Source organism: Eumetopias jubatus, unplaced genomic scaffold (assembly GCF_037043125.1).
Source record: "Eumetopias jubatus isolate StellerSeaLion01/CBP00866 unplaced genomic scaffold, mEumJub1_p1.0 scaffold_1, whole genome shotgun sequence".
Classification (NCBI taxonomy): domain Eukaryota; kingdom Metazoa; phylum Chordata; class Mammalia; order Carnivora; family Otariidae; genus Eumetopias; species Eumetopias jubatus.
In genome coordinates, this window is record NW_028274807.1 from 205269418 (window position 1) to 205283642 (window position 14225).

A 14225-nucleotide genomic window follows, 5' to 3' on the forward strand; every position below is an offset into this window, starting at 1 on the left:
CCCACTGGTTTGTAAGCCCACGTTCAGTTTAGACCAGAGTTCTCATGGGGGCACTGTTCTCCACTAGCAAATTTAAAAAATATATATTTTATTTATTTGAGCGCACGCCCACATGAGTGGGGGGGGCAGAGGGAGAGGGAGAAGCTCCCTGCTCAGCGGGGAGCCTGATGCAGGACTTGATTCCAGGACCCTGAGATCATGACCCTAGCCAAAGGCAGACGCTTCACCGATTGAGCCACCCAGGCGCCCTCCATTAGCAAATTCTGGAGACATTTTTAATTGTGGCAACTGGGGGTGGGAGGAAGTGGGTGGAGCCCACTGGACAGGACTGCCCCTACCGCAAAGAATAATTCGGCCTCAAATGTCAGTAGGGCCCACATTGGGAAATCCTGTTAGACAAATCTCATCTCTTTTGAGTCTTTTTCTGAGGTGTGTGTGTGGGGGGGGGTGTCTCTGGATTTTTTCCCAGTGACTTCTTTGTGAATTCCTGGGCATGTGGCACACTTTTAATTGCTATCACTTTATCAAGAGACTTGGTGTCTGGGAGGCCTCCTGGTCTTATATATGAGGAAAGGGAAGCTCAGAGAAGTTTCCTGAGTTTGGTCAAAATGGTAGAACCCAGGGGCGCCTGCGTGGATCTGTCGGTTAAGCGTCAGAGTCTTCATTTCGGCTCAGGTCATGATCTCAGGGAGATGGGATCAGGCCCCTCGTGGTGGTGGTGGGGGGCTCCCGCTCAAGACAGAGTCTGCTTGAGATTCTCCCTCTCTGTCCCTCCCCCAGCTAACGCATGCTGTCTCTCTCTAAATAAATAAAATCTTTAAAAATAAATAAATAAAATGGTAGAGCCCAGACCCACTCCAGAGGCCTGTCCCCTAATTACCATACCAGCCATTCTCCAAGAGTAGCCAGGGGCTCAGCCTGCAGGAGTTGAGGCAGGTGGGACGGGCCGGGGTTACATCCCACCCCCTGCAGGACGTGGTTCGCTGAGCCATGATGATGGGCAGGTGGCCAACCCAATGACGCGGCGGACCCTCCCAAATCCCTAGATACACTAAATGCTTTGAAGAAGCAACTCCCAGAAAATAAAACGATCCCGTCAACACCTCACCAGGATGGCAGCTTGGCATTTACTAAAGCTCTTAACATGTGTGAAGTCTGAAATCGCATAGCATCACCAGAAAATGGCGGTTATTTATTGCATCTTCTAGCGGAAGAAACAGCCTCAGAGAAGCAATGGAGGCCCGAGTTGCACAGCTACCCTGAAGAGGGCTGGTCGCTCACCCAGACCCCGGTCGATCTCCCGGGCTCTGCCCACATGTCACCACACACAGTCGGCCCCTTGACAGCATCAGGGCGCCTCCCTTCCCCAAGAGATTTTCCACCTGCTGGGCTCCTCTGAGCCACACACTGTATTTCCTGCCTTTGTTTACTCGGGTCTCCACCATGACCCCCTGAGGTAGGACTTGTCACTGTCCCCACTGTACAACTAAGGAAACTGAGCCTCAGGAAGACAAGTTATTGGTCCGAGGTCCCATAGCTGGGAAGCAGAGAAATCCGGCCCTTGAGTTTGGCTGCTCCCCCCAGCCCATCCTACATGTGAGTCCCTTGTGTCTCAGAGATAAAAGTGGATTACACAGACAGGACCAAACTGCCAAAGCACTAGCATATTCTGAAGCACTGGAATGTTCCAAAGATCCTCTGGTTCCCTACTTGCTCTCCCATGACGGGAAGCTCCAGAAGCTCTATCTGTAACAAAGTCTTCCCTCAGCTTGGCGGGAAGATACACCCTCCTGCCCGCCGCCCCCTCACCCCTGGCAGCCTTCTGGAGATGGGTGGCTGCCGTCAGCACGGGGCAGCTGCAACATTCAAACACCCTGATCTCTACCTAGGCTGGATGGCCAACTCCCCAGTACTCAGCCACGCGCCTGGATGTCCTGGGGCCGCAGCTCTCGCTCACCCTCAGCCAAGAAGACAAGGAGGGCGCGGTGCAGCAGATGCACCCCCAAGCGGCGGCGCCGGGTGGCTGGCCAGCCCGCCACGACTCCATAGCAGTGTCCTTGTTTCCGGTTGGTCAGCGTCTGGAGCCCTGGAGAGATGAAGGGTCAGGCATCCTTGGAAACCGTTGGCAGATGTGACAGGGAACCCACTGCATATTGCTCTTAAGCAGGGACAAACCAATAGAGCGAAATATATACGCGTGCAGGTACATAGTTGGTGCTCAATAACTGCTCATTGCATGAATGAATGAACAACTATGAGAGGAAAGGGGTGAGGTAATCAGTAGATCAAGGGTCCTTCATGTGACCCCACCCCCACCCCACAAGCCAGGCACCGACCTAGAGCATCCACAAGACACGCCTCTCGAGTATAAGCCTCCACAGCAACCACGTGTTGGAAGCAATGCAGGGAGACCACACCACGACCACTGGCCCAAATGTCCAAGATCTGGCGCACTTTGGGGCAGGCCTAGGGGACCAGGGTGGGGTCAGGGGTCTGCCCTCCAATCCCCTCCTCCCTTTACCTCCCCATGGCCCAGCTGCCCCTGCCATGACCCAGATCCTTAGCCGCACCTGCTTTCCTGGCTGCCGACGGAGCCTGAGGGCCTCCCAGAGGTGGACATCCGGCCGGGCCCGTGTCCCTTTCCCCACATAGAAGATGGCACGGACAAAAGTCCGAAGGCGTTCAGCGGGGGTCAGTGAGAAGGCTCGAGCCGGCAGGTCCTGAGTCTCCCTGGATGAGGGGAGCAGCTCAGAGAGGAAGAAGTGATGACAGTTGCCCCGGAGACAGTTTCTAAGTTCACAGAGCAACCCGAATCCATGTCCAGTGAAGCCCCATTTTCTAAGGCAGAGAGTGGTAGATGCTCCCTAGGGACACTCAGCAGCTTGAACTTGGTCTAACCAACCTTTTAAAGAAGCTGATGCCCAGACACAGCCAGTCCCCCTTTTAAAGATACAAAGCAAATAAGAACCAATCCTAGAATTTTCCAGCTCCCACCTCTGAGTCATCCCTGCCCCAAGTACCTGGGGTCCAATAGTAGATACGTGAAACTGGACTTCACGACCCCCTCCCGCCACCTTCTCTTGGGATCTGGCCGCTCAAACTGCTGGGCAAGCACATCCTCATCTGCCTGGGCATCTGGGATACAGCCTGTCCGCAGGGCTTCGGCGAGCTCTGGGCTGTGCCCTGAAAAGTCTGAGTCCCAGATTGGGCGGGGGGGGGGGGCACTGAGTCAAGGCAGACAGAAGAGGGGCTTTTCCCAGAGACAAAGAATAAAATAGGCAGGACTGAGAGACAGGGGTCTCCAGGAATTCCTGGAGGCTCCTTGGACTCTGGATGCCTCTTACAGACTAACCAGGAGCAGCATGGGCTTCTTCCAGCCGTCGGAGGTGGTATGGCCGAGTGAAGGGTGCAATGGGGCCGGGACTCTCGCCAAGTGCTCGGAGCCCTTGCAGCAAATCCAGGTTAGACATGGCAGGGACCGGAGGGCACCGGCAAGAGGGAACAGGGTCCCTGCCACCTGTGAAGCTTGCCTCGTCCTCCGTCAGCCAGAGGGCAGCCACATCACTGTTGAGGGACACCTCTTCGTCTTTTAGGAAGGGGGAGCTGGGGAGTCCAGGCGGTGGTTCCCGAGGGGGGCTTGGGGCAGGGCTCCCATCAGGGAGGGATATGGTGGAGGGGGAGGCATCTGGAGAGGTCAGAGTCAGGGCCCGCAGACGGGTATTTAGTTCTGCTTCCCTGTCTGCCCTGGCAGCTCGATGCACCAGCTGTGGGGTACCTGGAGACCTTGGTATCCTCTGGGAAGGTCGAATACCAGGCAGGAGTCCCTGCTTGGTCTGGGGTAATGACCCAGCCCAGGAGGAGGTATGCGGGGCCGGATCTTCAGTTCCAGAAGCTTCAGTCACAGTGACAAAGGAGGTATCTGAGCTGTAGTCCCATAGTCCTGGGGGGGACTCCAAGCCGCCATCCTTGTCAGCAATCTCAGGGTGGGCAAGGAGGCTGGGGAGTCTGGGGCTGGCCTCCAGGCCCATGTCCCTGCCATCACGTCTGCCCAGTGCAGTGGAGCCCGGGGTCACATTGGGAGGTCCAGAGGGGCTGGTGTCCAGCCCCTTTCTCCGGGGGTCTGGACCTGAAGTAAGGGATGAGAATGAGGGTCAGAGAGGAGGGGTGAAGAGAGCCAGAGACAGAGATGGGGGTTGGATCAGACAAAAAGAGGCAGCTGGAGTTTTGCAGGGAGCAGGGAGAGTCGGAGGCAGACAGCTTACCGGAGACAGTGCACGTGAGCCAGACCCAGAGAGGGAACATCAGAGGGACGCGCAAATCTAGATCAGAGGTTAGGCCCCCGAGGACGCGCAGGCCCCACTCACCGTCAGCCTCGGGCTCAGGCTCAGGCTCCTGGCTCTCTGCCCGGGTCCGGGTCGAGGTCTTGGTCCGAGTCTGGAACTCCCGAAGGACGCGCGCGCAATCCTGGTGCCCCTGGGGCTCTGCCAGGTCCGGCGGCCGCAGTCCGTCCTGCGGCGGCGCGGTCAGCAGGGGGCACCCGAGGCCTTCTTCCCTCCCTCCCTTGCTCCCTCCGGGTTCGCCCTGCCACTGCAGGCGCTGGGCTCCCACCTGGTCTCGCAGTGCAGGGTCCGCTCGGTGGCCCAGCAGTAGCTCCAGGCCACGGCGACAGCCCCAGGCGGCAGCCACGTGCAGCGGCGTCACGGCCTCGACCGAACTGGGGCAGGAGCGAGGAGGGCTCAGCGGAAGGGGGAATGTCATCTCCGCCTCCGCACCCCGGAACCTTGGCTCTCGGGCTCCTATCGCCACCCCCCAGCCTGAAACACCATCCCTGGATCCTAGACACTGCGCCCTCGGCCAGACTCAAGCCTCTGCTCTCTGAGCCTAGAGCTCCCACCGCCAGATCCGAACCTTTGATCCCTACTTGGCCCCGGCGCAACCTCACATCCACCCTCCCTCTGGGACCCTAGCCCCCGCCCTTGGATCTGGATCCTCAGGAACCGCCCCGAGATCCCAAGCCCCACCTTTGGGCACCGAGTCTCCGCCCCTGGGCTGGGGGATGCCCTCTCCCAGACTCCCAGTTCTTGCCCTCGGACTCGGGAGACCCCTCCCCTGCGCGGCTCACCCCGCCCGGGGGCCAGGCCCCGCCTCACCGAGAGTCGGCGTCCCCGCCTCGGCGCAGCAGGGCTTCGAGACAGCGCAGACCGCGCGGGTGCCGGGCTCCCGCCGCCAGGTGCCTGGCTGCCGCTCCATCCGCGAGCGGCAGGTTGGGGTCGGCGCCGCGGCTCAGCAGGTCCTCCACCGCCCTACGGACTGGAATGTCAGAGTGGACCACGACCCCCGCCCCGCCCCCGGCCGGGTCCCAGCCCTCACCGCGGCTCCTCCTCCCGCAACGCTGCCCGAAGCCGCTGCGCCAGGCCGGCCGCCGCGTCCATGCCGGGGCTGTACCGGAGCCCCGCGGCCCTGCCCGCCCAGTTCCAACTTCCCGCCGCGCCCGTGTGCGCACGCGCCGCCCCACCCCCCGCCTCGGGTCCCCGCGGGCCGGCGCCGCGCAGGGTCCCGCCGCCAAGCTGACCTACGCCGCACCCGCGTCCACATCCGCGCGCGGGGCTCTAGCGCCTGCGGGGGCCCGTGACACCGAGTGGCGCTCAGGCAGGGCCGGGGGCCGCCGATAAGGACCCGGGCGGGTGGAGGCCGCCGAGTGTGCCTTTATCTCGTCTCAAAAGCGGGGAAAAGCGAACTCACCCTAATAGAGGGGTGGAGCTGCTTCCCGGGACCGGAGATGTCCACAGGGCATTACGGCTCGCCCAGGGGGCCTCCGTGGACGCGCACAGCCTCGATACTGTGTAAGGCTTCAATTAACAGCTCCCGCCGCCATCTCTGGGTCGCCCGTTTTCACTCCTGGGGAAACGGGAGAGGCCACTACTTTGGAGCTCTGGGCTGCTGAGGGCCTTAATTTTCCCATCTGCAAAATGGGAGAATAATCTCTTCCAGGCTGGTGTGAAATGGCACGAGTTTCACCACAAGGGCCTGGCACCTAAGTGCCCAATAAACGCTCAGAGGTAGGAAAAGCTGTTGCTCAATAAAACTGTTTCCGGGGTGCCTGGGTGGCTCCGTTGCTTGGGTGGCTGCCTTCAGCTCAGGTCATGATCTCAAGGTCCTGGAATGGAGTCCTGCATGGGGCTCCCTGCTCAGCGGGAAGTCTGCTTCTCCCTCTGCCCCCCCACCCCCATGTGCTCACATACCTCTCTCAAAAATAAATACAAAACCTTAAAAAAAAAAAAAGAAAGCTGTTTGTTTTATAAGAATCTAGTTGCTAAACTTTTTTAACAATAGCTCATTATCCAGGAAGGTAGTTGAATGGTAGAACTGTTGTATCTGTCTTTGGTCTCCCTTCCTCTGGGGAAAACTCATACTATTTCCTGAAAGAGCTGTAATCCCTTCCCAGAGGAGAGATCAATCCCTTCCCAGATCAAGTCCTGGCAGATCAGAGCATCCCACAACTCTGGCCCAATGTAAGGTTACCTGACCCAGGCAAGGCCAGTCCTATGGAGTTGTGGGGGCCCTCTCTTCACCTGGGCTGTAGTTTGAGGAGTGATCACAGCCCTTTCCGTGGTTTGGGAGAAAAGCAGGGCACACTGAACACCGATCATGCAAGATATTTCAGCCCACCTCAATGGCATTATTGTCTGAACAACTGAATACAGCAAAGCCTGAAGCTGCACTTTGCTTTTTATCCACAAGAACCAAATCGTTCCCCTTTCTGTTCAGCCGGTAGGTTTTCTGTCACTTGCAACCAAAAAGATCCCAATTAACACAAGGTAACTGTTGTGGACCTGGGTTAGGGATTCTCAGATTTTTATTCTGATGACAAAAAGCACACAGGGAAGAACAAAACTTAGAGTCGACAAACCAGTAGTGGGAGGCGGCCTGGAAAACATAGGGAATGGGTGCCCAGAGTCCCCAGGAGCCTCCTGGAACCCTGCCGCAGAGCCCAGTTTAAGAACCCTCTCTAAGCCAAGGGCTTCACTGCACAAGAAGGCGGAGATGCACAGGGATGGTTCAGACGGTGGCTTCGACCTCAGTGGCTTCGTCGTCCTCCTCCAGCAGGCTGTAGGAAGCATGACTCTGGCAGGGCCGCTGCAGTGGGTGAGCCAGCAGCTTGGCCATACAGTTGTGCAGCTCAAGGGCTGGCCCAGCCAGCGCCACCTCATACTTGTAGCTGGTACCCTTGGTATCCAGGCTGCCCATGAAGGCAAACATGTCCTGTGGGGCCAGGGAGGGGCCGTTCAGGTAGAGGTTCCCCGATGGACCCTCTCTGCCCCTGGAGGGCTTCCCAGAGGAGGGGGCATCAGGGATGGGTTCTGAAGGATGAAGAGGAGTTTGCCAGAAAGGAAACATTCCCATGTTCAGCAAATATTCCCCCCCACCCACCCAGTGGTAGGGACCCCAAGAAATCTCAGTCCTGGAGCCCCTAGTTTGGAGAGACACAGTTAGATGCAGACTACCCCAGCCCCCACACTAATCATCCCTGAGGAGCAGAGCCTTTAGGTTCGGGTGCTGAAGTACGAGTAGGAGCTGGTCTCAACTCCCCCTGTTCACAGTCAGGTAAACTGAGACTCAGAGGTAAGTGGCCTAATCAAGTTTCTATAGCTCAGTCTGGGCTAGGATACGAAAGACCAGTAGAGCCTGGGGAGGCAGGAGGGAAGGGCGTGCCAAGCAGAGGGCACCATGAGAGCAAAGGCAGAAAGACGCCCTCGCTAGCTCAGAGGAGACACGCAGAAATCGTTGCTGAATGGCCTCAGGACCATGATCCAGCAGGGCGAGGGCTCCAGGGCTGCAAAATGGAGGTGGGTTCCGAGACACCCCACCTACACCCATCTGCCACTCACACACACAGCAGCCTCTCACCTTCCAGCTCATTTCCTCTTCCTTCTCGTCAGCGCCATTGTGGATGTAAACAACATCAAAGAAGAAGTATGGGCACTGGAACATTTTCTGCAGGGGAAGAACACCAGCCTTCGGGGCTTGAGTCACCCCATGATGCCCCCATGACCATAATTCCCCAGCTTTTGCCTTGGACTCTGGGAACCTGCCCATAGGCACCTCAGCTCTTGTGATCAGGAAGTCCCTCCTGGTGTCTAACCACCGTTCTGCTGGCTGCAGACATCCCTCCCTTTCCCCAGCCTCACTCACCTTCATGGGCTCCGTCAGGGAGAACTGGGGCTGGCAGGGCGGACGGCTATAGACAAGGATGGTGCGGACCACGTATGGGGGCGGAATTGTCTGCACATTCTCGGTGACTGGCAGCTCAGTCTTCTGCTGGCTGCGTAGTGGACGGTGGGGGACAGGTCAGAGCACACTCTGGGGATCCGCCCCTCGTTACCCTCGGAGAGCCCGGGACTTCACTAAGCACGCAAAGCCCACGACTGCTGCCTCTGAGCCTCCCCATATGCTGTTCCCTCTGCCCAGAGCACCGCCCCAGCCTCACCCTCCTGCCTGACCTCTCCTGCTGGATCGGGGAGACTCCGCTGACCCCAAAGCTGGAGCCCGCTCTGACCACCCTCACCATCCTGAACATCCCCCATCGTTGACCTGAGTTGGACCTGTCCCACCAGGCCAGAAGAGTCGAAGGCAGGGACCTGATCTTATCAGCTAAGTTAGCACCCACGTGCCCAACTGGCCACGGCTGGATCTCACATTGGCAGAGAGCACTGGGCAGACAGAGGGCTAATGTCTTTAATACGTGAAAAGCAAATCTGATCATCAATAAGAAAAAAGCCGACATCTCCCTATAAACATAGGCAAAGGGGACAAACGGACAAATCACTGTAGGAAGACTGAATGGCTTACAAATGAATGAAAAAAGGCTCAAAGAAAAGCACAGTGAAAGTAACAGGTGGCTGCTGGCCTCTATCAGACAGGCAGAACCTTCAGCGGCATGAACAACTCTGGTGTTGGGAGGTACACAGGGTTGGTTTCCTAGGAAAGTGCTCTGGCAAACTCTAGCAGATTAAAAATACACACCCCTTTGGCCCAGCATGTCTTCCGCTGGGAATTTATATAGGATGGGTTCACCTGCAAAATTTGCCAGGACCCCTGTACCAGGTTAATCACAATGGAAAATGCAAAACAGGATCTGTGTCCACCATTAGGAGGCAGGTAAAAACAGGGGTTGGACTACTAGGGCCCATAAGCTAAGAATGGTTTTTACATTTTCAAAATGGTTGGGAGGAAGAAAATCAAAAGAACATTTTGTGACACATGGAAAGGATATGAGGGGCGCCTGGGTGGCTCAGGCGTTAAGCGTCTGCCTTCGGCTCGGGTCATGATCCCGGGGTCCTGGGATCGAGCCCTGCATCGGGCTCCCTGCTCTGCGGGAAGCCTGCCTCTCCCTCTCCCACCCCCTCTGCTTGTGTTCCCTCTCTCACTGTGTCTCTCTCTGTCAAATAAATAAATAAAATCTTTAAAAAAAAAAAAGAAAAAGAAAAGGATATGAAATTCAAATTTCCGTGTTCATCAAGAACGTTTTATTGGGACCCAGGCCTGTGCACAGGTACGGTTTGTGACTGCCTTCAGATTACTCGGGCAGGATCCGGTCATCAAGACAGAGAACATATGGCCTGCAAAGCTGAACATATTTACTGCCCGGCCCTTTACAGAAAAAGCGTGCTGCCCCATGGGTTAAAACAATGGAGTGGGGGACCTCAGGGCGGTCACAGGACTGACATGGAAGGCGAGACGCGGGGAAGGCGGTTACTTACATGAGGCTGAAGAGACCTTCTAGATCTGGCAGAGATGCTAAGGAGAACGCTGGTGGCAGAGCACGGGCAGGAAGCGGCGGGTGGCTTCCCTCATTCTGATGCCAGGAGAGCCCAGGCACCTTCACACCCGGTGCCAGGTACCACTGCGCAGGAGACGTGCTGTGCGACCCTGACCCAGTCGCTTGCCCTGTCTGAGCCTGTTTTCCCTCAGCACAGATCACAAAACAGGGGACGGCACTGGATGCCCTGAAAATCCCTGGTGGCTCAAAACTCCCCTTTCCCTCATGGCCAGAGCAGCTGTCCTCAAAAGGCAAGAGCCATGGGTGTCCCCGTCCCCACCCCCCAACACTCAGCATTGTTTTGTAACTCACGAGGATCATTTTCTGTCTAAGTTTTGGGCTGCACATGAGCCTTTTGTGTTCAAGTTAGCATGAAATGCGCTGTGCCCAGGCTGCAAGGGCTGTATTAGTGACTGTGACTCCTCAGTCCCATATCGCCATTTATTGAGCACCAACTGCATACTTGGCCCTGCACAGAATGCTCCCCATGGGTGTGGTTTTGACATCTAGAGTCCAAATCAGCGGGTTCTGTTTCTGTACCATGTCCAGCCCCCTCCAGAGGGCAGCCCTGCCTGTAAGGATACTGAAGGTGGAGCAGGAAGCCGTCTCCAGGTCGTAGAGGCAGCTGCAGAGTTCACGGGGATCGGAGGTCAGGCCGGACAGCTGCGGGGAAGCACAGGCCTCAGCAAGATGCCTCCCCGCCCTGAAGGAACCCCTCGGCAGCCGGGCCCTGCCCCAGCCTCACCCAGGCGATGTCATCGTTCACCACCACCAGCGCGAACTCATGGCTCTTGTCGATCTTGTGTTTTGTCCGCACAAACATCTCAATCATCTTCTGGGAGACGTTGAGGGCGTTGGTTTTGGAGCTGGGGAGGGACAGAGGGTGGGGGGGGGGGTGGTTAAGGTGGGGCCTCCCGGCCTGGAGGGTGTCTCCTCACCTGCCAGTCCTGGGGAGCCCTCTACCAGCCTCAGGATTAGGCACTGGAGGCCCAGGTAGGTCATGCCTGGCAGAGCCCAGCCACCCCTCTGTAGCTTTTGCTCTCTCCGAATGGGGTTCCTCTGGCCAGCCTGGGTCTCACAACTGATTCCCATGAGGTCTCCCCCAGGCCTTCACTCAGCCACAGATGGCTAGGGGTGGCAGCGGGCTTGTCCTTAGCATTCCCCAGAGCCCCTTGGACCCTATCCAGGCCCGGTCACAACCCCACAGAGACCCAGGTGCTCAGGGCAGGGGCTTCAGGGACAGCTAGGCCTGGGTCTGAGTCCTGACTCTGCCTATTTGCTGTGAGGCCTTGGGCAAGTCACTTCACCTCGCAGAGTTTCTGAGTCATTGCTGTGCCGTGGGTGGCACGTGACAGCTCTCACGGGCTTAGAATGGAGCCCTGGTGGGTCACAGCTTTTTTAGGGTCGGTCACCATTGCTACTCTGGCAGCGCCAGGCCCCAGGCCAGGCCAAGCTGCTCTGAGTCTCAGAGAGAAAGAGCCCTGAATTTTTTGAGCTGCCTCCCCACCCCCCAGCCCGCCCCAAGCCGTGGCTGCATATTCAAGCCCCCAAATGTTCCTCTCACCCATTGAATGACTCCAGCTTTGACAGGGACATTTCCTCTGACAGGTCCAGGCAGATGATCTGCAAGAAGGTTCGAGGGCGGTGAGGGCCCTGTGCCTGGCAGCGCCTAGCCAAGTGGACACTAACACCGGCCCCCACTGCACTCTGGTGGTCCTCTCCAAGCAGCTCTGTCTGAAAGGGTGGTATCAGGACCCCCAACTCCCAGCCAAGCAACCTACTTTGGAAGACAGCGGTTCAGGGAAAAGAGCACTAGATCACGAGTCCAGGTTTATAAGTGAATAAAGGAGCCAGAGAAAGTCTGACATGGAAACAGGAAAACAAAGGTAGAGTGGGTTGAATTGTGCCCCGGTCCCCACAGATATGCCCACTGGGAACCTCAGAATGTGACTCTTTTTGGAATCAGGGTATTTGCTGATAGAATTAAGAGAAAGATCTTGAGATAAGATAAAGATCCTGATCAGGGACACCTGGGTGGCTCAGTTGACAGGAGCATCCGACTCTTGATTTTAGCTCAGGTCATGATCTCAGGGTATGAGATCCAGCCCTCCCTCGGGCTCCCCACTCAGCAGGGAGTCTGCTTGATACTCTCTCCCTTTCCCTCTACCTCTCCCCAACCCCACCCTCCACTCTCTTTCTCTCTCAAATAAATAAACCTTTAAAAAAAAAAAGATCCTAATTCAATGACAAGCGTCCTTATAAGAGAAAGAAGATTCAGAGACACAGATGGGAAGGCCACGTGAAGACAGAGTCAAAGACCGGGGTGATGCGGCCACAAGCCAAGGAACACATGGAGCGCCCAAGGGCTGGAAAAGGCAAGAAAGGATCTTTCCCTACAGCCTCCAGCGGGAGCACAGCCCTGCCCATTCCTTGATTTCAGACTTCCGGCCTCCAGAAGAGTGTGAGAATGAATTTCTGCTGTTCTCAGCCACCTGCTTTGTGGTAATTTGTTGCGGTAGCCCTAGAAAACTCCTACGAAGTAACTGCAGAGTGAATCCCAAAAAGCAAGAACATTAAACCTAAGGTTCCCTCGCACTTCACGGCCACAGGCCAAGCCCCTCACTTACCACCTTCTCTGGACAGTTGACCCTCGGTGTCCGCACCTGGACTTCAGGAGCTGTTGGGGGCACCTGCCAGGGCTTGGGGCCAGCTCCTGGAGGATTGGGGGTCCCATCGTCAGCACTGGCCGCCTCACCCTCACCCTCGCTGCGGCTGCCCACACTGGCCTGGGCCCCCAGTGCCCGGTCCTCAGCCCCCTCAGGATTGGAGCGTGTTCGGGGCCTGGGCTCAGCTGACTGCTCTTCTTCCTCTTCCTCTTCCTCCTCCTCCTCCTCCTCCTCCTCAGTGGGGCTGCTGGGCTCTGCCACCTCCATGGCCCCTAAGTGGCTGGATGGAGCAGGGCTGGGGGAAGCCAGGATCCTCCCCTTAAAGGTTTTAAAAATATTTGGTTACTGGACAGGACAGAGCATGAATTGCTTAATGACTGTAAAAATCACTTCTTTCCAGACCTCAGTTTCCTTATGTGCAGAACGGGTGCCCGGCATCCCATTTTTTCTGTAGTGCTAACCCTGCCCGTTTCCTGGGCCAATGAACAAATCTGGCCACCAGGAATGGCTCAGATATGGGGCATGACCCAATACAGGTCAGTGAGGGGCAGCTCTGGGGCTTCCAAGAGTGCCATTAGGGAAGAGGGACTCGTTAGAGTTGCAGAACTGGGAGGACAGAAGTCGAGAGCTGTCAGGAGCCTCTTTTGCCTCCAAGAGGGGAAAGAGAACCTGCTTGAAGTGATGCTCACCCAGAAAACAGCAGCTAGACCTCTGTGCACCTGGATCCAGCTATGCCTGAAACTGAAAAAAGGAAACCTCATTTAAAATGGAATCGGGAGGCCAAAAGGGGAGCTTAACCCCCTATCACAACGGCAGACCTCAAATTCCCAACAGAAAGAAGGCTATACTAAGCCAGCAAGAAAATGAAAGATTTTCTCCTTGCCTGGCAATAGCCTGGCCAATGACAGACTGTCACAACTCTGCCAGTGAAAAGCCATTAAGCTTCAATTCCCAATTTACTCCTATAGACTTGAGGTTTATAACAGCCCGTCCCAACACCCCTTCCTCTATAAAAGAGCACTCCTCTCCTTTGTTCTGGACTTGCCTATGGTTTTGCTATATAGCTTGTGTGTCCTGAATTGTAATTCTCTGCTATTCCCAAACAAACCTCTTTTTTACTGGTAAAAATAACTGACGATTTTAGTTTTAAGGCTAACAGAATAATTAGCTGGGGTGCCTGGCTCGCTCAGTCGTAGAGCATGCAACTCTTGATCTTGGGGTTGTGAGTTCGAACCCCACCTTGGGTGTAGGGATTGCTTAAAAATAAGAAAAAAAGTAAGACTAATTAGCTCTGGGATTCTCCCCAGCGGGCACCGGGCTGCCTAGAAGGTGTCTGCGCAAAGGAGGGGCACGAATCTAGGTGTTAAAGGTCTCTTTGAAGAAAGGACGCCAACAGTTTGCCTATCTGGGCTGGGGTGTGGGCTGCGGGGGATGGTCTCTGAGCGGCTTGTAACCCCCTAAATCTCTAAGGAAAACAATGCTTTAGCTTCAGCAAGAGGGATGAAGGCTAGACTGCAGGAGAAACCAGAGTGGAAAGCGGAAGCCTCAGGGAAGGCTAAGGGACGGGACCGCAACCACCCAACCTCTTCTCACCGTAGCCTGAGCCTCCCTCCAACTCAGCCGAGAACTGACTAGGAAGCCGCCATCTTTCGCAGCCCGGAAGTAGTGCGGCGCGGCCGCGACGCCTCCTGGGAAATGTAGTTCAGCAAGCCGTAAGACAAGCCGACTGCTGAACAGGG

At 56.4% G+C, this 14225-nt stretch overlaps 2 protein-coding genes across 3 annotated transcripts; both read right to left on the minus strand.

Annotated features, from left to right (window-relative positions):
* Nucleotides 1-1171: 1171 nt before the first annotated feature.
* ANKLE1 (ankyrin repeat and LEM domain containing 1) lies at nucleotides 1172-5471 on the minus strand. Of its 2 annotated transcripts, none has more exons than XM_028126834.2 (9): nucleotides 5371-5471; nucleotides 5151-5303; nucleotides 4609-4714; nucleotides 4365-4509; nucleotides 3353-4126; nucleotides 3021-3192; nucleotides 2571-2730; nucleotides 2337-2466; nucleotides 1172-2086 (listed from the first exon to the last, which is right to left on the minus strand). In XM_028126834.2, the coding sequence occupies exons 1-9, from the start codon at nucleotides 5430-5432 to the stop codon at nucleotides 1914-1916; spliced, it is 1875 nt and encodes a 624-aa protein (XP_027982635.1). In that variant the 5' UTR covers nucleotides 5433-5471; the 3' UTR covers nucleotides 1172-1913. The 2 variants fall into 2 exon arrangements, with proteins under 2 accessions (XP_027982635.1, XP_027982634.1); XM_028126833.2 differs by having other exon boundaries at nucleotides 2571-2838; nucleotides 5371-5449.
* Nucleotides 5472-6838: 1367 nt separating this feature from the next.
* Nucleotides 6839-14166, minus strand: BABAM1 (BRISC and BRCA1 A complex member 1). Its single transcript, XM_028087220.1, has 10 exons — nucleotides 14080-14166; nucleotides 13176-13227; nucleotides 12448-12804; nucleotides 11385-11443; nucleotides 10566-10686; nucleotides 10405-10483; nucleotides 9762-9786; nucleotides 8194-8323; nucleotides 7909-7995; nucleotides 6839-7263 (listed from the first exon to the last, which is right to left on the minus strand). Exons 3-10 carry the CDS (start codon nucleotides 12751-12753, stop codon nucleotides 7060-7062), a joined length of 1011 nt encoding a protein of 336 aa, XP_027943021.1. The 5' UTR covers nucleotides 12754-12804; nucleotides 13176-13227; nucleotides 14080-14166; the 3' UTR covers nucleotides 6839-7059.
* Nucleotides 14167-14225: the final 59 nt, after the last annotated feature.

Excerpts from the sequence above, each read along its gene's own strand:
- ANKLE1 (XM_028126833.2), bottom strand. The coding sequence starts at position 5,432 with ATGGACGCGGCGGCCGGCCTGGCGCAGCGGCTTCGGGCAGCGTTGCGG. Across the intron at positions 2,839-3,020 it reads TATCTACTATTGGACCCCAG|AAAATGGGGCTTCACTGGAC; the intron begins GTACTTGGGGCA and ends TCTCTGCCTTAG. Across the intron at positions 2,087-2,336 it reads GTGTCTTGTGGATGCTCTAG|GGCTCCAGACGCTGACCAAC; the intron begins GTCGGTGCCTGG and ends TCATCTCTCCAG.
- BABAM1 (XM_028087220.1), bottom strand. The coding sequence starts at position 12,753 with ATGGAGGTGGCAGAGCCCAGCAGCCCCACTGAGGAGGAGGAGGAGGAG. Across the intron at positions 10,687-11,384 it reads AAGCTGGAGTCATTCAATGG|CTCCAAAACCAACGCCCTCA; the intron begins GTGAGAGGAACA and ends GTCCCTCCCCAG. Across the intron at positions 10,484-10,565 it reads TGAACGATGACATCGCCTGG|CTGTCCGGCCTGACCTCCGA; the intron begins GTGAGGCTGGGG and ends GCTTCCCCGCAG.